Source organism: Somniosus microcephalus, chromosome 26 (assembly GCF_052327205.1).
Source record: "Somniosus microcephalus isolate GS21.2 chromosome 26, FLI_Smic_1.0, whole genome shotgun sequence".
NCBI lineage: Eukaryota > Metazoa > Chordata > Chondrichthyes > Squaliformes > Somniosidae > Somniosus > Somniosus microcephalus.
Genome location: NC_141012.1, coordinates 48,879,327 through 48,904,351, shown reverse-complemented (window position 1 = coordinate 48,904,351; position 25,025 = coordinate 48,879,327). Strand labels below are relative to the sequence as shown.

General features: G+C 48.5%; 1 protein-coding gene and 1 pseudogene across 3 annotated transcripts in view; both read right to left on the bottom strand.

Annotated features, from left to right (window-relative positions):
• Positions 1-25,025, bottom strand: part of ets1 (ETS proto-oncogene 1, transcription factor) — a 148,891-nt gene that overhangs the window by 91,569 nt on the left and 32,297 nt on the right. The window contains exon 1 of one of the 3 annotated variants that reach the window (XM_085968168.1): positions 17,302-24,296. The exons of the other annotated variants lie outside the window; for them this stretch is intronic. Coding sequence (XP_085824294.1) covers positions 17,302-17,359 — 58 coding nt within the window. The 5' untranslated portion in view covers positions 17,360-24,296. Of the gene's footprint in view, positions 1-17,301; positions 24,297-25,025 lie in introns of those variants that run through there. 3 annotated transcript variants of the gene reach the window in all.
• On the bottom strand, positions 4,680-10,029 carry LOC147100445 (uncharacterized; annotated as a pseudogene).

Here is a 25,025-nt window from a genome sequence, read left to right as displayed (position 1 = left end):
TCTGTAAGTCTACAACTCTTTGTATTTCAGGGATCAAGGTACAGGAAACTTTCGTTTAACCGGAGGTTAAAAGTCCGGAAAGCTCTATCTACCGGCAAAATTCAGGAGCCGTTTTCTATAAGTTTTTTTTACTTCTCGTTTTTTTTTTTTCCCCAGTCAGGCTCTGCAAGGTCTGTAGCTAAGCAACAGCTTCAGCTAGAGATGCTTGCAGCTGCAGCCGACTGTTTTGAAGCTGTTGCTAAGCAACAGGGTTTGTTGATTCACACGGAGCTGAAAAGCTCTGTATGTTTTAACATTAACGCTGGTTTATACGGCAGTTTTGATCTAACGGCACCAGCTCGGTCCCGTCAGTGCCGGATACCAGAAAGTTTCCTGTACTGTATTTGATTTTGGTGGATATCCTGAATAAAACTGAGAACTGTAAAACTGTAGTGAAATTAAGATTTGAGAATAAGGATCTCTGATAATAAGATTGAAAAGCTTTCTCTTTTTGGAACTGTTAATGTTGCGATTGACTCACCAACTGTAAAATACATGTTGGTTCTTTAATAAATCTATATATTTTTAGAATGATCTAACATAATACTTCTGTATCAAACTCGCGAACTCAATCTCTGTACACTCTTTGGTGAGGAGTTGCAGAATTCTGCGGGAGTTTTCCGGACCCTCATCATATCCAGAACGTTACAGTCTAGCTAAACTTATTAAAAGTGCTATCTGGAGGACTGTAACATTTTCAGATTGTTCCTTTCCTTTAGGGAAAGATAGTCTGGACCTTTAGACCCAATTAAGCGTCTTTAGGATTTGGCTACCTCAAACTTTGGTTGAAAGTGAACGTCTGAATAATACGTCTGATCTGGTGTAGCCCTAAAGGGGCTAGGACCAGTAATAATCCTTTCATTACAACCTTGAATTTCTCACTCAATACATTGGCACACCATACTTCCATAAAATTGCTTCTCTACCATCAACCTTTAACTGAAAATTATACTGCAACTCCAAAGACTGAGTCTCCCACTCTCTGTATGTTTACTGCCGAATCCTAGTTTAAAGCATCTTAGTTACCAGATAGGATCAATGAGCTGGCTCGCTATACTTTGGAGTAGCGTAGACTCGGACAATGATTTTATTGAGCTTTATAAGATAATGTGTTTGTGTAGATCAATTGTTTCAACAGAATAAGTTAGGGAGGACATAGGAACTCTCTTACAAGTTTGGTAAGGGCAGAGCTAGGTTAGATGTTAGGAGGTTCTTCTTTTTCCAGAGAATAGTGGATCTACGGAACAGGCTGCTGGCTCGTGCGGTGAGCGCTGATTCACTGCATTCCTTCTAGTGAGAGCTGGACCTGTTTCTGGCTGGGGCGGTGATCACCTTGGATAAGTGATAGATATGCATTATTCAGGGTCAGGGTGATCTCCTGGGCTCGTTTTGATTGCTTAAGGGGATCGGGGAGGAATTTTCCAAATATTTTCCCCCTACTTAGCCTGGGTTTTTATCTGGTTTCTCACCTCTCCTGGGAGGGCGCCGGGTGGGGTGGGGAGTGTATGTATTGTGTTGCACAAGGCATTGCAGTTTGTGGGACAGGTTGGATAGACCAGTAGATCTTTACCTATTCATTTTTCGTAAGTTCATATGGCACTACAATACCAATGTAATCTGCCTCAGGTTAACTGTCTAGCCACTGCAATCTGGGCCCAAAATGTCATCAGTCATTTTGTTTTTCAGCTAAGCCTGTTCATTAAAGTCCACCACAGGACAGGATACTGTTCCTAAATTACCCGTGGTATTAACACAGAAACATAGAAGATAGGAGCAGGAGTAGGCCATTCAGCCCCTCGAGCCTACTCCGCCATTCTATGAGATCATGGCTGATCATACAAACTCAGTACCCTGTCCCTGCTTTCTCCCCATATCCCTTGATCCCTTTAGCCTTAAGAAATATATCTAACTCCTTCTTGAATATATTTAATGAATTGGCCTCAACTGCCTTCTGTGGTAGAGAATTCCACAGGTTCACCACTCTCTGGGTGAAGAAATTCCTACTCATCTCTGTCCGAAATGGCTTACCCCTTATCCTTAGACTGTGACCCCTGGTTCTGGACTCCCCGACCATCAGGAATATCCTTCCTGCATCTAGTCTGTCTAGTCCTGTTAGAATTTTATAAGTTTCAATGAGATCCCCTCTCATTCTTCTAAACTCCAGCGAGTATAAGCCCAATCGACCCAATCTCTACTCATACGTCATTCCTGCCATCCCAGGTATCAGTCTGGTGAATCTTCGCTGCACTCCCTCCATGGCAAGAACATCCTTCCTCAGATAAGGATTGCGTGCGGTCAATTGACGGGTAGAGTTTTTTTACGTACAAGATGGTGATGGAGTTGGGAGAAAGACTACAGAAACCTGCTCTACAGAGCTACCTACTGGCCAGAGCCCACAACTACATCTGGACAGTTGACTTGGCAACATTACCATAGCAATTTACAATAGTAAATGTTGACCGCAAATAGTGACAAAAAATCGTGCTAACAGGAAGTGAGGTTTGGGGGACAGGTAGTGTATGCCCTGCACAAGATTTTTAAATGATTCTATAGATGGCCCTGTTCCTCTAAATGCATTCTGTACATTAGGATATGCTAACCAGGAATCTTTTCCACACCCTTCACCATGTAACAACATGGAAGACCTCCAATAATTGAATCATTCACACCATATGCTCACAGAACAGCAATTGGGCAGCCGTGATTCAAGCAGCTAACAGCAAACTGAGACACTCCACAGCCCCGATAAGCTCCTCCACTTCTGTTCAATAATCAACATGATAGTGAAGTTCCAGGACTGGGTTGCTATCGGGCTTTGTGTAATGGGAGTTACATCTCTGGACACAGCATTGAAAACTGGTTTCTTGTTTCAACATAAACACACAGAGAAATTCAATCAAAGAATGTTACTGAACTCAAATTTTTTTTTAAAAGTTAATCTTAAATTCTTGAAAGATTGCTCGTTGGAAAGGGTTACAGAACCTCCTCGTCTCTCACTGGCTACAGAACTAAACCCATCTCTGTTGCTTTATTTGGAACTGATTATGTTGAGTTTTGATGAACTTGTGAACCATTTGGAATGGGACCCACTCGCACACCCACGCAAGAAACTGTTTACTTTACGTCAATCCCTATAACCCCTTCCACAGACAGTGCTAAGAGACCGATTTGTGTGTGAAGCACTGCAGTCCTCAAAATTTGCACAGTGTCCTCCACCCTCCCATATTATCCCCGCTCTCCTGAAGATGGTCCTCCCTCTAGAGTCGGCCTCCGCTTTCACCGCACCCACCACCCCCCACGTGGCCAGATTTCACCAGGGACCTTGGGCAATAAACCTCAGTGGTATAATCCTCTGGTAGGGGCACCAGAGCTGAGCCTGACCCTGTTACACTCAACACCCACATACACTTTCCAGCAGGGTCGATCGGAAGCAAGACTGAGGGTGGGTGTCCTTCCCTGACCTCGGGTACTGAGGCAAATGTGGTAACCCTCTAACTGCAGTTGGTTAACAGAGCAGTCACAGAGGTAAACCTGGGTTCTGCTGACTGGTATGGCTCAGTAATTCACCATGTGATGCATTTGATCGATAGATTTCTGTTCGGTAACGGTATCAAGGGATGTGTAGTTAAGGCGGGTAAATGGAATTGAGGTAAAGATCAGCCACGATCTAATTGAATGACGGAGCAAGCTCGAGGGGCTGAATGGCCTCCTCCTGTTCCTAGGTTCCTATTTTACACACTGAGCATGAAGGCTGGGAGGGGAAGAGAAAAGGAATCACAATGAAGATGTCCTTTCTGTCCACACAGAAACGCACTGACTAGACATTATGGTTATCATAGTCATGGTGATCACCAGCTGCCTCACTATTGTAGCCTTTCAATCAGAAATGACAGTGCAACTCCAGACATCGAGGCCAACATATTTTCTGTGAGGGGCAGAATCTGATTTGCAGCAAATCCCCATGTTATACTAGTTTAATGGATCTCTGGGAGTCGTTACAAGGCTCCCATCAATTCATAGAATCATAGAAAGTTACAGCACGGAGGAGGCCATTCGGCCCATCGTGTCCGCGCCAGCCAACAAAGAGCTATCCAGCCTAATCCCACTTCCCAGCTCTTGGTCCGTAGCCCTGCAGGTTACAGCATCCCAAGTGCACATCCAAGTACTTTTTTAATGTGGTTAGGGTTCCTGCCTCTACCACCCTTTCAGGCCGTGAGTTCCAGACCCCCACAACCCTCTGGGTGAAAAGATTTCCCCTCAAATCCCCTCTAAAACTTCCCCCAATTACTTTAAATCTGTGCCCCCTGGTTTTTGACCCCTCTGCTAAGGGAAATAGGTCCTTTCTATCCACTTTATCTAGGCCCCTCATAATTTTATACACCTCAATAAGGTCTCCCCTAAGCCTCCTCTGTTCCAAGGAAAACAGACCCAGCCTATCCAGTCTTTCCTCATAGCTAAGATTCTCTACTCCCAGCAACATCCTTGTAAATCTCCTCTGTACCCTCTCTAGTGCAATCACATCTTTCCTGTAATGTGGTGACCAGAACTGCACGCAGTACTCTAGCTGAGGCCTAACTAGTGTTTTATACAGTTGAAGCATAACCCCCCTGCTCTTGTATTCTATGCCACGGCTAATAAAGGCAAGCATTCCGTATGCCTTCTTAACTACCTTATCTACCTGGCCTGCTACCTTCAGGGATCTGTGGACATGCACTCCAAGGTCCCTTTGTTCTTCTACACTACTCAGTGTCCTACCATTTAATGTGTATTCTCTTTCCTTGTTAGCCCTCCCCAAATGCATTACCTCACACTTCTCCAGATTGAATTCCATTTGCCACTGTTCTGCCCACCTGACCTATTTATTGAAATCTTCCTGCAGTCTACAGCTTCCTTCTTCAGTATCAACCACACAGCCGATTTTAGTATCATCGGCAAACTTCTTAATCATACCTCCTATATTCAAGTCTAGATCATTGATATATACCACAAAAAGCAAGGGACCTAGTACTGAGCCCTGCGGAGCCCCACTGGAAACAGCCTTCCAGTCACAAGAACACCCATCAATGGCTAATAAAGGCAAGCATTCCGTATGCCTTCCTAACCACCTTATCTACCTGGCCTGCTACCTTCAGGGAGCTGTGGGCATTGGCAGAGTTCAGATGATATAACAAAGTGTGAAAGCACATCACGGGCAGTCTCACCTCTGAACCCCTAGCATCGGGTGACTGCACCATGGATACCAGCCAAATGCCACTGCTACATACTGCAAACGTTCCAGCCTTCACCTCACAAACAGTGGATTTTGTGTCCAAGGTGTGGGACCTTGGCACTGAGCAATAGAACACGTTCCTACTTCTGGCTCCCATTGTCATCATCAATCATTCCCTGGTTAAGCCTTCTAGTTCGACAGAGAATAAATCTCCCTCCACACTGAACCATGTGCCTTAGTCCCATCCATCTCTGGCCAAAGAACTGTCTCTAACTGGCGACTGCTCTCTGACAGGCCAGAGAATGCCTGGCCCGTGAAATGGAAAATGTCACACTGGTGCATTTGGGCATGTTCTCCTTGATGTTGCGTGGAAAGGGAGCTTTACTTTGAATTTAACATTGCATCTGCCCTATAGGACAGTGCAGAAACATCTTTACTCTGTATCTAACCTGTGCTGTACCTGCCCTGGGAGTGTTTGATGGAACAGTGTAGAGGGAGCTTTACTCTGTATCTAACCCGTGCTGTACCTGCCCTGGGAGTGTTTGATGGGACAGTGTAGAGGGAGCTTTACTCTGTATCTAACCCGTGCTGTACCTGCCCTGGGAGTGTTTGATGGGACAGTGTAGAGGAAGCTTTACTCTGTATCTAACCCGTGCTGTACCTGCCCTGGGAGTCTTTGATGGGACAGTGTAGAAGGAGCTTTACTCTGTATCTAACCCGTGCTGTACCTGCTCTGGGAGTGTTTGATGGAACAGTGTAGAGGAAGCTTTACTCTGTATCTAACCTGTGCTGTACCTGCCCTGGGAGTGTTTGATGGGACAGTGTAGAGGAAGCTTTACTCTGTATCTAACCTGTGCTGTACCTGCCCTGGGAGTGTTTGATGGGACAGTGTAGCGGGAGCTTTACTCTGTATCTAACCCGTGCTGTACCTGCCCTGGGAGTGTTTGATGGGACAGTGTAGCGGGAGCTTTACTCTGTATCTAACCCGTGCTGTACCTGCCCTGGGAGTGTTTGATGGGACAGTGTAGCGGGAGCTTTACTCTGTATCTAACCCGTGCTGTACCTGCCCTGGGAGTCTTTGATGGGACAGTGTAGAGGGAGCTTTACTCTGTATCTAACCCGTGCTGTACCTGCCCTGGGAGTGTTTGATGGGACAGTGTAGAGGGAGCTTTACTCTGTATCTAACCCGTGCTGTACCTGCCCTGGGAGTGTTTGATGGGACAGTGTAGCGGGAGCTTTACTCTGTATCTAACCCGTGCTGTACCTGCCCTGGGAGTGTTTGATGGGACAGTGTAGAGGGAGCTTTACTCTGTATCTAACCCGTGCTGTACCTGCCCTGGGAGTGTTTGATGGGACAGTGTAGAGGGAGCTTTACTCTGTATCTAACCCGTGCTGTACCTGCCCTGGGAGTGTTTGATGGGACAGTGTAGAGGGAGCTTTACTCTGTATCTAACCCGTGCTGTACCTGCTCTGGGAGTGTTTGATGGGACAGTGTAGAGGGAGCTTTACTCTGTATCTAACCCTTGCTGTACCTGCCCTGGGAGTGTTTGATGGGACAGTGTAGAGGGAGCTTTACTCTGTATCTAACCCGTGCTGTACCTGCCCTGGGGGTGTTTGATGGGACAGTGTAGAGGGAGCTTTACTCTGTATCTAACCCGTGCTGTACCTGCCCTGGGAGTGTTTGATGGGACAGTGTAGAGGGAGCTTTACTCTGTATCTAACCCGTGCTGTACCTGCCCTGGGAGTGTTTGATGGGACAGTGTAGAGGGAGCTTTACTCTGTATCTAACCCGTGCTGTACCTGCCCTGGGAGTGTTTGATGGGACAGTGTAGAGGGAGCTTTACTCTGTATCTAACCCGTGCTGTACCTGCCCTGGGAGTGTTTGATGGGACCTGAAATAGAAAGCGTCTCAATCCGCAGGACCAACACCTTATGCATAAAATACACAAGGAGACTGGACATGGGCAGTTCGGATCCGTATGTAAAGACTTTTGTGTCTAGCATGTTTTATTCACCACATTCAACATATCATACTTTGTCAGAGATGCAAAACAATATTTAAAGAAAGCCAGTCATTTAATGCCGGATGCCTCTGACCTGGAGCTTGAAACTATATTTTCCAACCTGCAAATTCCCTTACCAAACAACAATTACATTCTGATTGACATGAAACTGCTTACTGAACAACAATTAAACTTTGTGGCCTTAAAAGGACATTGCTCCACCTTAGCAGTACAATAATACATTGTGCATTGCATAACACCCCTGTCCATCACATCATTCACCTGAAATCTATTAGTTTCCCCTGAAATCAATGACCACATTTCCCCCACGTTATCCACTCGCAGTTACAGCACAATTCCTACTCACTTAAGAATGTTCATCCCTTGGAATCTGCAGGCTGCTGCAGCCTTAGAGTAGGCCCAGAAATCAATGAGAAATAACCTTCTGTGCCCCTGTGAAATACGATGGAATTACTGAAGAATTTACATCTGTCCTACAAGACCTTCTCTTAACCTACAAGCTCCTTGAGGATGTGAGAGGCCGGTGGTCGAAGCGTGGTTGAGGTGTAACTACCCTCAGACTTCCACCTGAAGGGGGGAGAAGGAGAAAACTCCAAGCACCAGTCTCGAGACAGGGAATGCGTCTGCTTGTAAAAGTAGTAAGTCCCTGTCTGCAGTCATGAAACCGAGAGAAGGCGAGTCTTAGTTACATCTGTCAGCTAGCTAGAGTTAATGTGACACTGCCTTCTCAAAATGTGTTAGCTAACAAAAAAAGGAGAGTTTGACATACACTCAATCAATGTAAACCTGGCTGAGGAACATCTTACCATGTTATAATCACCGCACAAATGACCTGGTCCTTACCCCTACTCATTTCAATCACTATGACCGTGGTCCTCTCTAGGTTTATCAATAATAATAAGAAAGAAAGAACTGGCATTTACATAGAGCCTTTCACAACCTCAGCACACCCCAAAGTGCTTTACAGCCTATGAAGTACTTTTGATGTGTAGTGTCGTAATGTAGAGAAACGCAGCAGCCAATTTGCAAACAGCAAGCTCCCACAAACAGCAATGAGGTAAATGACCAGATAACCACAAGGAGTGGTTGAGATGAATAACATTGGTGAATGTTCACTAGGGGTTGAGGGGAAGCTCGATAAGTACATGAGAGAGAAAGGAACAGAAGGTTGTGTTGATGGGGTTAGATGAAGAAAGGTGGGAGAAGGCTCATGTGGAGCATAAACACTGGCAGAGACCAGTGGGGCCGAATGGACTGTTGTTTCTGTGCTGTAATTTCTATGCAATAATCTGTTTTTACTGATAAAAGAAAGACTTCACAGAAATCACAGAAACCCCACAGTGCAGATAGAGGCCATTTCGGCCCATCGAGCCTGCACCGACACATATCCCACCCGATCCCCGTAACCCCTACACCAACACATATCCCACCCTATCCCCGTAACCCCGCGTATTTAATCCCCCTAACACTAAGGGTCAATTTATCATAGCCAATCAACCTAACCCGCACATCTTTGGACTGTGGGAGGAAACCGGAGCACCCGGAGGAAACCCACGCAAACACGGGGAGAATGTGCAAACTCCACACAGACAGTCACCCGAGGCCGGATTCGAACCCGGGTCCCTGGTGCTGTGAGGCAACAGTGCTAACCACTATGCCACCTTGCATTTATATAGCGCCTTTCACAACCTCAGGACGTCCCAAAGCGCTTTACAGCCAATGGAGTATTTTTGAAGTGTAGTCACTGTTGTAAGGTAGGAATGTTGGTTGAGGGATGATGTTGAGGGATAAATATTGGCCAGGACACTGGGGTGAATTCCCCTGCTCTTCTTTGAATAGTGCCAGGGGATTTTGTACATCCACCCAAGAGGGAAGATTTCCATTTGACTGCAACATGAATTACTTTGTGAGTGTTGAAAGGTTCATCAAAAAACATCTCTTCAACAAGGATTACTGACTATTACTCTAGGTTTTCTCTGGGTTTAACATCTCATTTGAAAGACAGTACCTCTAACAGTGCAGCACTCCCTCAATACAAACACATGCAGTCAGTTGAGTTCACGATTCATCTGAAAAAGATACAGGATTCCTAGTCCCTACCCCTCCAAGTCTGCAAGACTTTTCATCATGAAGATGGTGACCCTCAACCCCTAGTGAACAGCCCGTCCCTTTCCACCATTCACGAAAAAGCACATTCCAGACTCCAGACTTCAATCCCTCCTACAGTGAGCACAGAAAACCTCCCCCGCATATAATTAACAAAAAAGTATTTCACTTTTTCTTTCCTTTTAATGAACATGAGAATGAAATGACTAACTGGTCTCTTTCTCTAAATTGTGGTTTTATGGAATCTGCCTGGGCAGACTGCACGGACAGTGACATTCCAGCAGAATTATGTCAACTAATCAGCAGCACATGAGTCTCATTTACTACATGGAACTTTATTACATTTACGCCAATGAATTGAGAGATCACAGTTAGAAAGTAATGTAATTGCAATAAAACACTACACCATTATTTATGAAAAAGACAAAAGTAGAACCCAGAACACTCAGCTGGAAATTCATCCAAATAAACTCCCTCCCCCTCCCAGCACCGGTAAACTGGTTACCGGTCACTGGTCACGGGTCGCTGGTGTGCCGGTGAACTGGTCACTGATGTACCGGTGAACTGGTTACTGGTACACTGGGTACTTGTGTACTGGTGAATTGTTGTACTGCTCAACATATGGTTGGTTTCACTGACCTCTGAAGCCATGTCAACTTAATCAATGTCACTCCAGAAAATTAGGACCAACCTCGTCAAATTATCAGGTCTAACCCAAACAGTCTCTATCATACCATGAGATTCAGGAGACCCCATAGGTCAATTTTACACCAGAGTAAAGCTCACGTTACATTGCTTTGCTATCAGAGTACAATGAGCAGCAGATAGGGAATGCAGACAAAGCTGGGTACAGAGAAGGGCTACACGGTTATCCCTGAACTTAAGGGAATGATGCACGAGGAAAGATCGACGGCCTTTTCACTCTTGAAAAGAGAAGGCTGAGAGAGGATATGATGGAAGTGTTTAAAATGATGAAAGGCTTGGACAAAAGTAAGCTTTGCTGCCCCGTGTACAGAATGTAAGAACAAGGCGTTATATTTACAAATTAAAGATATAAAAAGTAAATCTCAAATGCAGATGGACTAAAAGGATGGTCAATATGTGGTACAGATTATGAGCACAGGGGGTGGAACAAGAAATGTTAATACATTTCAAGAAGGAACTAAACAGGTTCTTGTCAACAAATGGGATTCAGAGCTATGAGAAAAGCTACTGAGAATAGTAGGGCTAGATGGTCAAAGGTGTCCTCCTGCCTGAAACTATTACTATGTTACAACATCTGGAATGGTTCCCTGATTGAAGTAACTCTCAATAACGAATGTTTGGGATTTAACAATGTCAAAATTGATCTGCATTGAAAACAATGGGCAGTCTCAACCCAGCGCTCATGGCACAAAGCTACCCTTAATTCAACACTAATTGGCTCCCTCTCATTCAGAGGTCAGAATAGTTGCTGCTGCTGGACATGTCACGTTGGTGCAGTGGAGAGTTCAACATTGGCGTTAAGGAACAGTGACAAGGTATTGTGGGAGACTTACACTGAATCTAATCTAAGACACTACCTGACCAGTATAAAGGAACTATTAACCCGTGCTGTACCTGCCCTGGGAGTGTTTGATGGGACAGTGTAGAGGGAGCTTTACTCTGTATCTAACCCGTGCTGTACCTGCCCTGGGAGTGTTTGATGGGACAGTGTAGAGGGAGCTTTACTCTGTATCTAACCCAGGGCAAAAAGTCAAAGCTTTTTTTTAAATTTTCTCTTAAGATTTCAATGGTTTGTGGTTAAGCTATGAATATCTTTGCTCACTCAGCCTAAGTCCAACGTACACAGCTGTACATATTTGGACAGCATCAGATACAGGCGCATCCAGGGGATCTGTTGACTGGAGGCTGTGGTCAGGAGGGAAGCCAAGCCAGGATTAACATCTCTCACTTTGACACGCACAAAAAAAATAATTAGGATTATTTTCATCAGTTTTGCATTGGCTCCAGGTTCTGAGTTGTATTGGTGGTTTCATGGAAATAAAAAGGGCGGGGAGCAGAGGAGAAGGAGGGCGAGGGGTGGGGAGCAGAGAGAGGGTGAGGGGTGGGGAGCAGAGAGAGGGCGAGGGGTGGGGAGCAGAGCGAGGGCGAGGGGTGGGGAGCAGAGAGAGGGCGAGGGGTGGGGAGCAGAGAGAGGGCGAGGGGTGGGGAGCAGAGCGAGGGCGAGGGCTGGGGAGCAGAGGGAGGGCGAGGGGTGGGGAGCAGAGAGAGGGCGAGGGGAGCAGAGAGAGGGCGAGGGGTGGGGAGCAGAGGGAGGGCGAGGGGTGGGGAGCAGAGGGAGGGCGAGGGGTGGGCAGCAGAGAGAGGGCGAGGGGTGGGGAGCAGAGAGAGGGCTAGGGGTGGGGAGCAGAGGGAGGGCGAGGGGTGGGGAGCAGAGAGAGGGCGAGGGGTGGGGAGCAGAGGGAGGGCGAGGGGTGGGGAGCAGAGAGAGGGCGAGGGGTGGGGAGCAGAGGGAGGGCGAGGGGTGGGGAGCAGAGAGAGGGCGAGGGGTGGGGAGCAGAGGGAGGGCGAGGGGTGGGGAGCAGAGAGAGGGCGAGGGGTGGGGAGCAGAGGGAGGGCGAGGGGTGGGGAGCAGAGAGAGGGCGAGGGGTGGGGAGCAGAGGGAGGGCGAGGGGTGGGGAGCAGAGGGAGGGCGAGGGGTGGGGAGCAGAGGGAGGGCGAGGGGTGGGGAGCAGAGAGAGGGCGAGGGGTGGGGAGCAGAGGGAGGGCGAGGGGTGGGGAGCAGAGGGAGGGCGAGGGGTGGGGAGCAGAGAGAGGGCGAGGGGTGGGGAGCAGAGGGAGGGCGAGGGGTGGGGAGCAGAGGGAGGGCGAGGGGAGCAGAGAGAGGGCGAGGGGTGGGGAGCAGAGCGAGGGCGAGGGGTGGGGAGCAGAGGGAGGGCGAGGGGTGGGGAGCAGAGCGAGGGCGAGGGGTGGGGAGCAGAGGGAGGGCGAGGGGTGGGGAGCAGAGCGAGGGCGAGGGGTGGGGAGCAGAGGGAGGGCGAGGGGTGGGGAGCAGAGAGAGGGCGAGGGGTGGGGAGCAGAGAGAGGGTGAGGGGTGGGGAGGAGAGGGAGGGCGAGGGTACAGGGAGTAGAGGGAGGGTGGGGGGGCGAGTGGCAGAGGGAGGGTGAGGGTGAGAGCAGAGGGAGGGTGAGGGGCACAGGGAGGGTGAGGGGCGAGGGGCAGAAGGAGGGTGAGGGCGAGGGGCAAAGGGAGGGCGAGAGGCGAGGAGCAGAGGGAGGGTGAGGGGCGAGGAGTAGAGGGAGGGCGAGGGGTGGGAGCAGAGGGAGGGCGAGGGGAGCAGAGAGAGGGCGAGGGGCGGGAGCAGAGGGGGGCGAGGGGCGAGGAGCAGAGGGAGGGCGAGAACAGAGGGAGGGTGAGGGCCGAGGAGCAGAGGGAGGGCGAGGGGCGGGAACAGAGGGAGGGTGAGGGCCGTGGAGCAGAGGGAGGGCGAGGGGCGAGAACAGAGGGAGGGTGAGGGCCGAGGAGCAGAGGGAGGGCGAGGGGCGGGAGCAGAGGGAGAGTGACGGGCGGGAGCAGAGGGAGGACAAGGGCCGAGAGGCAAAGGGAGGGCGAGAGGCGAGGGGCAGAGGGAGGGCGAGGAGCAAGGGTGAGGGTCAGAGGGAGGGCGAGGGGTGGGAGCAGAGGGAGGGTGAGAGCGAGGGGCAGAGGGAGGGCGAGGGCCAGGGAGCAGAGGGAGGGCGAGGGACATTGAAGAAATACATTAGAGATGTTTTACTGATATTAACACTTTGAAAACCCTAATATAAGTGAAGAGTTCAGGCGGGGTTTCTGATACAGCCCAACCAAAGGCAACAGTTATTAGGATGAAAAATGAGTCACAGTGCATCACCCACGACCCCTCCCCCTCCCCCGGTTGGCTGCCGGCAGAGACAGGGGTAATCAGAGGTCTGCATCCTCACCCACTATAGGCAATGGTGCACAGACCTGTAGACTGCGAGAGGAATCAAAACACAAAATAGGGGAAGTGATTGGGTTTCTTATATTAAACACAACACACTCCATGCGCCACAATATATGTTCTGACTTTATTTTACGCACCCACATGTACATAAAGTAGGAAGATACCAACTGCTCAGAGGGTGAGTCCGCTCGCCGTGGTATTCAGCCACACAGCAACCAACACCGTGAGAAACTAGTCATTCATCTCATCGCTGGTTGTGGGATCTTGCTGTGCACCACCTACATGAGAGTCACTGAACACCAAAGCAGTTGACTGATACGAGGCAGTTTGTGACATTTCTGAGAGATACGACGAGGCTTTATATAAATGGAGGACGGGGAGCAGGCCAGGTGTGATCGCTGATCTGTCCCATGTTAGCTGGTCCTGGCGAGGATACAGAGCTACTGCAATTGGCCTCCATGTACCTGTACCAGGGAGGGGGAAGCAGAAACTCAGCGAGGTTCCCATCCCTAATCCCGGTGCCCCTTGAGCCCTATCCAGTGACCTTTGACCCCTATCCTTCATGTGTGAATGTTGGATGAGGTCAGGGTGAGGCTCAACTATGACGCCCCCCATGGTTAAACAACACGTCCTGGGCTCACACGAAGAAGCATGGCCTCTTATCTGCGGTACTGGTGAACCACTGGCTCCTGTGGCTCTGTGTCCCAGTGTCAACAGGAAAGAAAAAACAATACAAAATGACTTTAAGGTACATCTTCATTTTAATATGCAATCATTTGTGAGTCGTCAGTTGTGATAACTCTCTTATGTTGCCGACGTTCCCAGCTGCTCTGGGGCAGTGCAATCCAAATGTAGGAGGCCATTTTTGGATCCATTGCCGAAGCCCTTCAGCGATCTCCCCTCAGCCTTGATGACCGATGGCGAAATGCTTGGAAGAACAGCGACATGCTGAATGGATTCCTTACAGAGGACCCCACAGTATAACCTGAAGGATCAAACCTTCCTCGCAAACAGTGGACAACCATCAACCTCCTCAGAACCGGCCATGGTCGATGCTGCCACTTTCTCCATAGATGGAAGATTAAAGCATCCCCATCATGTGACTGTGGAGCTCCTGATCAGACCCTGGAGCACATCATTGAGCACTGCCCTCAGAGGAAATTCGCAGGCAGCCTACAAGATATCCACGCGGTTACACCAGAAGCTTTGGCCTGGATATCTGACTTAGATATTGACGTTTGATTTGCTTTGGTACTGGCATACGAAAGGAGGGCAATCCAGCTCTCGCCTCGCCAGTCAGTGCCTGCACCCACGCCACACAATGACGTCCAGATGCCCACAGGCATGTCACATGTGTCAGACCGTGGCTTACTGGGTAGCACACCCGCCTCCGAGTCAGAAGGTTGTGAGTTCATAGTCCCACTGCAGGGACTTGAGCACAAAAATCTACGCTGACACTGAAGGTGCAGTCGGAACAACATAAGAACATAAGAAGCAGGAGCAGGAGTTGGCCACACGGCCCCTCGAGCCTGCTCCGCCATTCAATAAGATCATGGCTGATCATCAACCTCAGCTCCACTTTCCCACCCGATCCCCATATCCCTTGATTCCCCAAGTCCAAAAATCTATCGACAGGAAGGTGCCGTCTTTTGGATGAGATGTAAAACCGAGGTCCCGCAGACGTAAAAGATCCCACGGCACTATTTCAAAGAAGAGCAGGGAGTTATCCCCGGTGTCCTGGCTGATATTTATCCCTCAATCAACATAACAAAAAACAGATTATCTGGTCATTAGCACATTGCTGTTTGTAGGAGCTTGCTGTGCGCAAATTGGCTGCCGCGTTTCCCACATTGCAACAGTGATTCCACTCCAAAAAAAAGTACTTCATTGGCTGTAAAGCGCTTTGGGACGTCCAGTGTTCGTGAAAGGCGCTATATAAATGCAAATCTTTCTCTTTTACTGTTGGGGCCAGCTGGTAGCGGCCCAACACACCAGCCCGAGCCCAGCCTGAGAGGAGAGGTTGAGCGAGGGACTTGCAGCGACCAGCAGCCGAGCTGGGAGGAGGAACAAACAGCCGTTATTCGGACTGCAGTGAGTTATTTGCCTGTAATTTGCCGCTTTGTCCTTTTCCCCGGAGTCAGTTTGCGGGGAGGCAGGCAGGGCTATTGTATGCTAATGAGCCCGAGGCTGAGCCTATTTCGGGCTGCACATTAAAGCCAACACTCGGATGTGATGTCAGTAATAAGGGAGCCAGAAATGTGAGCAAGAAGTCAGATTCCGTGGCCTTGCTGTGCTCTGTGTGACACCGTCGCCTCAGTCCAGAGCAGCGGACACTTTGCACATGAGCATTTACTGAAACCCAAAGCCCTTGTGCCTGGACCCTGAATCTTATGTAAACTCTCTTTTCAGTTTTGAATAAGTCTGTAGCTGTCATTGGAGTCAAAAATGAATCTCTCTCTCTCTCTCTGCCTCTCCCCGCACCTTTCCCAGAAAGTCTGAACGCACATTGCAACTGGGCTGCACCATCGACTGACTCTAAGCTAGCGATTCTGTAAAACAGCACACGTCAGATAAAGGAGACTTTGAGCATGTTTTTGAACAACAAGCCAAACACGTTAACTCCCACATAGTGCTGGGCAAGGGAGGAGGGAGTTCCTGGAAATCTTCTCAAAGGGAGAGTCTTGTTTTTTTTTAAACAGAATTTCACAAGTGATCAACCAAAGCTGCGCCAATCTGGATATAAATCTAAAGTAAAATGAGCTCCCAGACAGTAACCACTGCCCTTTCAAAGGCTGTTTGTAACATCGCTGCACCCTCACTCCTCTCTGCACCTCACTTCTCCCATCCGCTGAGAAATTGTTGGCGGGTTTCTCCTCTGGAGCCTGCTCCAGAACAACAGTTCCAGCCCTTCAAAAAGTAACAGTCTGGAGAGACATGCTGATAGCGTGTTTTCGGCGTTACTGTTTCCCCACATCCACTGAAGTCCTGACTAAGAAAGGCATTATCACCCAATGTGAATCATTCCTGTACTCTAACGCTACCTTTGAACCAGCAAAATCAACCCACCCCACCCAAACCAGGGGCTGACTGACACTTCGGCTCCAACCAGGGCAGCCTCTTGTACGGTGTGGATTTGCACATTTTATTGCACCCTGTAATTTTACAATCAAATCCCAGGGATTAAATCCTGAAGGTTGGCCCGTTGTGACCATCTCACACAGCTGCCAATATGGGTCACACCTACATCAGGGGTATTGAGACCCCCTCGCGAGAGTAATCACTATAACATAAACCAACCCCCCCCCCCCCCCCCCCCCCCCCCCCACACAGGAATAAATCACAGAGGGCCAGGAAGAGGTTAATGTATAACAACAGCAACTCTCTGTGAAGTGCAGGCTGTAAGTCCAATATCGCCCAGAGCTGCATCCATTGGATCCGTGTCTTTCAGAGCTCCAGCCCAATAAACATGCAATGCAGGGTTTGGAGCGAGGCCAGGGATCGGTGAAAGCACACACTGGGGTTAGAATCAAACTGCCACAATAAAACGAACTGAAACTGTTTAAAACGGGAGAGATTCGATGTCTGAGCAGGGTACAGTGTCCTCTCACACTTCAAGAGAGCGCAGGCTGTCACTTCACTCAGGAAAGACTTGCTGGCTCCTGGTCCAACAGGTAGGAGTTCAGGGCTGGGAGCGGTGACAGTTCTCCAGCTCATCGCCAACTTGAAAACTCACACACACATCAAATCTAGCCCAATCAAACTTGCGGCTCGCCTCTCTTTCCTTGAGAAATAAATAAATGCAATCAGGAAAACGACGCGGTGACAAACTCGGCCCCACAGGGTACCGAGCTTCAAACACAAAGCGACATTACGGCCAAAGGAAGACAGACACCTTCAGAGCTCGCAGACACCGACTGACAGCTCGCAGTCCGTCCCATTCCCAAATACACAGAGAGGGTAAATCCGCACTGAAACTCACCATCGGGCTTCTCGATCTTAATGATAGTCAGAGTCGGCTGGTCTACAGCTGGCTTCATCGTCCTCGGCTCACACCAGGAGTGGAGACTGAGCAACAAAAACTTCACCCAGTTGATGCACCAACCTTTGGGCGTGTTGCTGGTTAAGGAGTTGGACGCTGCTCTGCTCTCTCTCCAATATCTGTGTGTGTGTAGATGAGATCTCACTGAGCGAGGCTCAGTCACTCACTGATTCAGGGCGTCTCTCAGAGAGTGTGTGTGTGTGTTGGGTGGGTTTGAGTGGCATCGAACTCCAGCTCAGCTCACAGGCTCCTCCAGCACTCAAAGCAGGGCTCAATCTCCCAAACACTCAGCTTTTTGCTGTCAAGATTCACTGAGGACTCCCTTCGCCACCAGCCTGATAATTAAATCTCCCCCCTTCTGGACTGGATCAGGCGGATGTGACGCCAACCTTGTTTCTGCTTTTTTTTTCAGTCTCTCTTTTCTCTCTCTGTCTCTCTTCTGGTGAAGTGTGTGCGTTTTTAACAGATTACAATCGCTGTTTCCTCTCTTCCCATAACCTCCCAGACCTTGCGGCTCATGTGTTTACACTGAAATATATTTGGAAAAAAAAAATGACTCCAATCTGAGCCCTCTCCCCAGCTCTGAGCCCACAGCTGGCCGGCTGCAGCTCCAGAGGACAGCATTAAACAGAAAGCTCACCATCCTGCTATCAGCATTCTCTAAACACCACACATCTGCAGACATACTCCTGCAAAGCCACACGACTCCCACTCCAGCCTCGATTTTCAAAAATCGAACCATTCTCACACTCCATAGAATCGTTGAATGGTTACAGCACGGGAGGAGGCCATTCGGCCCGTCGAGCCCGTGCTGGCTCTCTGCAAGAGCACTTCAGCTAGTCCCACTCCCCCGTCCTTTCCCCGTAGCCCAACATTTTTTTTCCCTTCAGATATTTATTCAATTCCCTTATGAAAGCCGTGATTGAATCTGCCTCCACCACCCTTCCAGGCAGTGCATTCCAGATCTTAACCACTCGCTGCGTAAAAAAGCTTTTCCTCATGTCGCCTTTGGTTCTTCTGCCAATCACCTTAAATCTGTGTCCTCTGGTTCTCGGCCTTTCCGCCAATGGGAACAGTTTCTCTCTATTTACTCTGTCCAGACCCCTCATGATTTTGAACACCTCTATCAAATCTCCTCTCAACCTTCTCTGCTCCAAGGAGAACAACCCCAGCTTCTCCAGTCTATCAATGTAACTGAAGTCCCTCATCCCTGGAACCATTCTTGTAAATCTTTTCTCCACCCTCTCTAAGTCCTTCACATCCTTCCTAAAGTGTGGTGCCCAGAATTGGACACAATACTCCAGTTGAGACCAAACTAGTGTTTTATACAGGTTCATTATCATTTCCACACTTTTGTACTCTATACCTCTATTTATGAAGCCCAGGATCCCGTAAGCCTCTTTAACCGCTTTCTCAACCTGCCCTGCCACCTTCAACGATTTGTGCATACATACCCCCAAGTCTCTCTGTTCATTCACCCACTTTAGAATTGTACCATTTAGTTTATATGTCCTCTCCTCATTCTTTCTACCGAAATGTATCATTTCACACTTTTCTGCATTAAATTTCGTCCGCCCATTTCACCAGCCTGTCTATGTCTTCCTGGAGTCTATCACTATCCTCTTCACTGTTCACTATACTTCCAAGTTTTGTGTCATCTGCACACCCACGTCCAAGTCATTAATATATATCAAGAAAAGCAGTGGTGAACCGACTCCTGGGGAACACCACTGTGTACCTTCCTCCAGTCAGAAAAACAACCGTTCACCACTACTCTCTGTTTCCTGTCACTTAGCCAATTCCGTATCCATGCTGCCACTGTCCCTTTTATTCCATGGGCTTCAACTTTGCTGACAAGCCTATTATGTGGCACTTTGTTAAACGCCTTTTGGAAATCCATGTACACCACATCAACCGCATTACCCTCATCAACCCTCTCTGTTACCTCATCAAAAAACTCAATCAAGTTGGTTAAACACGATTTGCCTTTAACAAATCTGTGCTGGCTTTCCTTAATTAATCCACACTTGTCCAAGTGACTGTTAATTTTGTCCTTGATTACTGTTTCTAAAAGCTTCCCCACTACCAAGGTCAAACTGACTGGCCTGTAGTCGCTGGGTTTATCTTTACACCCTTTTTTGAACAATGGTGTAACATTTGTAATTCTCCAGTCCTCTGGCACCACCACCGTATCAAAGGAGGATTGGAATATTATGGCCAATAGCTCCGCGATTTCCACCCTCAATTCCCTCAGCATTCTAGATGCATCCCATCCGCTCCTGGTGACTTATCTACTTTAAGTACAGCCAGCCTTTCTAATATCTCCTCTTTATCAATTTTTAGTCTATCAAGTGTCTCCACTACCTCCTCCTTTACTACGTCTATGGCAGCATCCTCTTCTTTAGTGAAGACAGATGCAAAGTACTCGTTTAGTACCTCAGCCATACCCTCTGCCTCCATGCATAGGTCTCCTTTTTAGTCCCTAATCGGCCCCACCCCTCCTCTTACTACCCGTTTACTATTTATATGCCTATAGAAGACTTTTGGATTCCCTTTTTTGTTGGCTGCCATTCTATTCTCATATCCTCTCTTTGCCCCTCTTATTTTCTTTTTCACTTCTCCTCTGACCTTTCTATATATATAGCCTGATTCTCAGATGTATTTTCAACCTGACATCTGTCATACGCACACTTTTTCTGCTTCATCATATTGTCTATCTGTTTCATCATCCAGGGAGCCCTGACTTTAGTTGCCCTGCCTTTCCCCCTAGTGAGAATGTACCTCAACAGTACCTGAACTATTTCCTCTTTAAAGGCAGCCCATTGTTCCACTACAGTTTTGCCTGTCAATCTTTGATTCCAGTTTACCCGGGTCAGATCCATTCTCATCCCACTGAAATTAGCCTTTCCCCAGTTAAACATTTTTACTCTAGATTGCTGCCTGTCCTTTTCCATAGCTAATCTAAACCTTATGATACTATGATCACTGTTCCCTAAATGTTCCTTCACCTACTGACACTTGCACCACTTGACCCACCTCATTCCCCAGAACCAGATCCAGCAATGCCTCCTCCCTCGTCGGGCCGGAAACATACTGATCAAGAAAGTTCTCCTGAACACACTTCAGAAATTCTTCTCCTTCTCTGCCCTTTACACTATTACAATCCCAGTCTATATTAGGACAGTTGAAGTCCCCCATTATCACTACCCTATAGTTCTTGCACCTCTCTGTAATTTCTCTGCAAATTTGCTCCTCCGTATCTTTCCCACTAGTTGGTGGTCTATAGAATACACCTAGTAGAGTAATGGCACCTCTATTATTTCTTAACTCTAGCCATATAGAGTCTGTCCTTGACCCCTCCAGGACATCCTCCCTCTCCAGCACTGTAACATTCTCCTTGACCAACACTGCCACACCACCTCCTATCTTTCCTTCCTTCTCTTTCCTGAACACTTTATATCCAGGAATATTTAATACCCAATCCTGCCCTTTTCTGAGCCAGGTCTCAGTTATTGCCACAACATCATATTCCCATGTGTCTATTTGTACCTGCAGCTCACTTACCTTGTTTACTACGCTTTGTGCGTTCACATACATACTCTGTAAACCCATCTTAGACCATCCTGTATTCTCTCTTAGTTTGACCCCCCCCAATACCTTACTATTTCTTACTCTAGTGCTCTCTGCCTCTCCCAATCCTTTGAGCACTTTATTTCCCCTCTCTAATGTTACATCCTGGTTCCCATCCCCCTGCCAAATTAATTTAAACCCTCCCCAACAGCACTAGCAAACCTCCCCGTGAGAATATTGGTTCCGGCCCTGTTGAGCTGCAACCCGTCCAGCCTGTACAGGTCCCACCTTCCCCAGAACCGGTCCTAATGCCTCAGGAATCTAAAGCCCTCCCTCCTGCACCATCTCTCCAGCCATGCGCTATCTGCGCTGTCCTCCTACTTCTATACTCACTAGCGCGTGGCACCAGGAGTAATCCGGAGATTACTACCTTTGAGGTCCTGCTTTTTAATCTCTTTCCTTGCTCCCTGAAATCTGCCTGCAGGACCTCATCCCTCTTTCTACCTATGTCGTTGGTACCGTTGGTTCACCTTCCCCCCTCAGAGTGTTCTGCAGCCGCTCGGTGACATCCTTGACCCTGGCACCAGGGAGGCAACATGCCATCCTGGAGTCACATCTGCGGCTGCAGAAACGCCTGTCTGCTCCCCTAACTATCGAATCCCCTACCACTATTGCTTTCTCACTCTTCTTCCTCCCCCCTGTACAGTTGAGCCACCTGTGGTGCCACAGACTTGGCTCTGGCTATACTCCCCAGAGGAACCATCGCCCTCACCAGTACTCAGAACCGAATACTGGTTGGAGAGTGAGATGCACTCAGGGCACTCCTGCACTACCTGCCTGGTCCTCCTCTTCTGTCTGGTGTTCACCCATTCCCTCTCTGCCTGCACACTCTTTATCTGCGGGGTTACCACCTCCTGAAACGTGCTACCCACGTAGCTCTCAGCCTCACGGATGTACCGCAGTGACACCAACTGCTGCTCAAGCTCCAAAACCCGGAGCTCGAGCTCCTCCAGCTGACGACACTTCCTTCACATGTGGTTGTCCAGGACACGGGAAGTGTCCTGGAGTCCCCACATGGCACAGGATGTGCATTCCACGGGACTGAGCTGCCCTGCCATGCCTTTACTTAATAGACTATTAACTAGAAACACCTACCAACTACTCACCGATCAGCTCCTTCCCTGGTTGTGACGTCACTTTAACTGTTTTGCAGTTGTTGCTTTTGTTGTTGTTGTTTTCGCTGGTGCAGCATCTCCAGTCCTTGAAGATTATTTTACTGTCTACTCTGTTTTCTTAACAAGAAACCCAACTTTGCCCCAGTCTTCAAATTGCTGAAAGTTCTTTTCAGTTTTGGTTTTACCCTTACTCTGGCATCAGTTCCCACGTTTATCTCCTTATCAGTTCAACTGTAGGGGAATACAAGGGTCTATGGAAGTAATGGGAAGATGGTATCCCCGTACCATCCAGTCTCTCCCTCCTTACGTCTTGGAGGTGTTGGCGCTCTTCTATACCCGAGTGCCCTTCTATACTTTCCCCAGAAGGCTGTGCTTCCTATGTGAACCCAAACAGTGGGTGTCACTATTTGCCTGGAGGAGGCGTCACAGCCAGTCACAATTCTATCTTCATTCAACAACCACACGTGAACTTTCCGACAGGGGTCAATGGATTGCGAGCAGGAATGGAAGCCCAGGCTCATTTTGCTCTCACAGGCCCAAGGGCATTGAGGTCAATTCTAGTGCCCAACTGAGGCCAGCTAACTCAGCAAAGGCCCATGGTTTGAACCTGGGACATTCTGAAATGGGATACACACTGACTTAACAACTGTGTCATCAAAGGAGCTAGAAGCACTATTTTTAAACTAAGTACGTTGCTTGAGGCTAGTCTCATGTCTGGAGTATGCTTTTAATGTTCAGTTTCTAACCTGGCCTCTGACTTTAAGGCAACAGCTCTAATTAGAAAATCCAGGTAATTGGAGCTGCTTATATACTGAGGTCAAAGGGCTGTTGTACCTGCTTGTAAATGTGAGGGTCCAAGTCAATGACTGGCTGTGAACTGCGTTCGCTGACCTACATTGGCTCCCGGTCCCTGAGTGCCTCGATTTTAAAGTTCTCATACTCGTGTTCAAATCCCTCCATGGCCTCACCCCCTCCCTATCTCTGTAACCTCCTCCAGACCTACAACCCTCCGAGAACTCTGTGTTCCTCCAATTCTGGCCTCTTGTGCATCCCTGACTTCCTTCGTCCCACCATTGGCGGCCATGCCTTCAGCTATCTAGGTCTTCCAAGCTCTGGAATCACAGCTGACACCTCAGTGCAGTGCTGAGGGAGTGCTGCACTGTCGGAGGTGTCGTCTTTCAAATGAGGCGTTAAACCGAGGCCTTGTCTGCCCTCTCGGATGGATGCAAAAGATCCTATGGCAATATTCGAAGACGAGCATGTGAGTTCTCCCCGGTGGCCTGGCCAATATTTATCCCTCAACCAACATCACTAAAAAAGCAGAATATCTGGTCATTCATCACATTGCTGTTTGTGGGAGCTTGCTGTGCACAAATTGGCTGCTGCGTTTTCTACATTACAACAGTGACTGCGTTTCAAAAGTACTTCATTAGCCGTAAAGTGCTTTGGATCATCCTGAGAGATGCTATAGAAATACAAGTTCTTTCTTTCTGTGGAGTCACTGGAACAATTCAAACCACACTCTGAAGAAGAGAAATTCAAGACGTTTAAGGGAATAGTTGCATCTCAGAAGCACGAGTGGCAACAGCGACGCCACAGGGCTAAGGGGGAAGGAGTGAGAGTAACCCTAGCACTCGTAGAATACAGAGGCTCAGCAGGTAGACGGAACAACAACAGGGTAGAAAGTCAATGTGGACAGCACAGGACGAGGGCAGTATCGATACAGCACATACAGCTCAAACCACAATGCTAACAGAAGCCGACCAATAGCTTCAAAAAAGCTCCCAAGATGGTGACACCTCAAGAACGCCCCTGATCATAAGGCTTTCATGTGGGAACAAGTAGTAATACAGGCCTTGTAACTTAAGCTGTCGGTATACACAACATTCCTTGACTTTCATTGGAGGGAAGAAAGCATAAGTACATGAAGGCATGAATGGGGCATTCCAAATGCTGAAGGCACAAATTTGGTCATACACCTCTCGTGGTCCTTTGACAATATTGCATTTTTATATTAAAATAATGCATTCTGGGTTTTTTTCATCTTAAAAAAGGAAAAACAAAGTGACATTTGGATTTCATCAACCAACCAGACTGACACTTCCCCAAATGTTAGCTCAACAATCATTTTCTAACATCCAGCTTCCCTCTTCCATGCTTCAGTTCACAGAGACACTCCACTCCCCCAGACCTAGATCACAGAGACACTCCACTCCCCCAGACCTAGATCACAGAGACACTCCACTCCCCCAGACCTAGATCACAGAGACACTCCACTCCCCCAGACCTAGATCACAGAGACACTCCACTCCCCCAGACCTAGATCACAGAGACACTCCACTCCCCCAGACCTAGATCACAGAGACACTCCACTCCCCCAGACCTAGATCACAGAGACACTCCACTCCCCCAGACCTAGATCACAGAGACACTCCACTCCCCCAGACCTAGATCACAGAGACACTCCGCTCCCCCAGACCTAGATCACAGAGACACTCCGCTCCCCCAGACCTAGATCACAGAGACACTCCACTCCCCCAGACCTAGATCACAGAGACACTCCACTCCCCCAGACCTAGATCACAGAGACACTCCGCTCCCCCAGACCTAGATCACAGAGACACTCTACTCCCCCAGACCTAGATCACAGAGACACTCCGCTCCCCCAGACCTAGATCACAGAGACACTCCACTCCCCCAGACCTAGATCACAGAGACACTCTACTCCCCCAGACCTAGATCACAGAGACACTCCACTCCCCCAGACCTAGATCACAGAGACACTCCACTCCCCAGACCTAGATCACAGAGACACTCCACTCCCCCAGACCTAGATCACAGAGACACTCCACTCCCCCAGACCTCGATCACAGAGACACTCCACTCCCCCAGACCTAGATCACAGAGACACTCCACTCC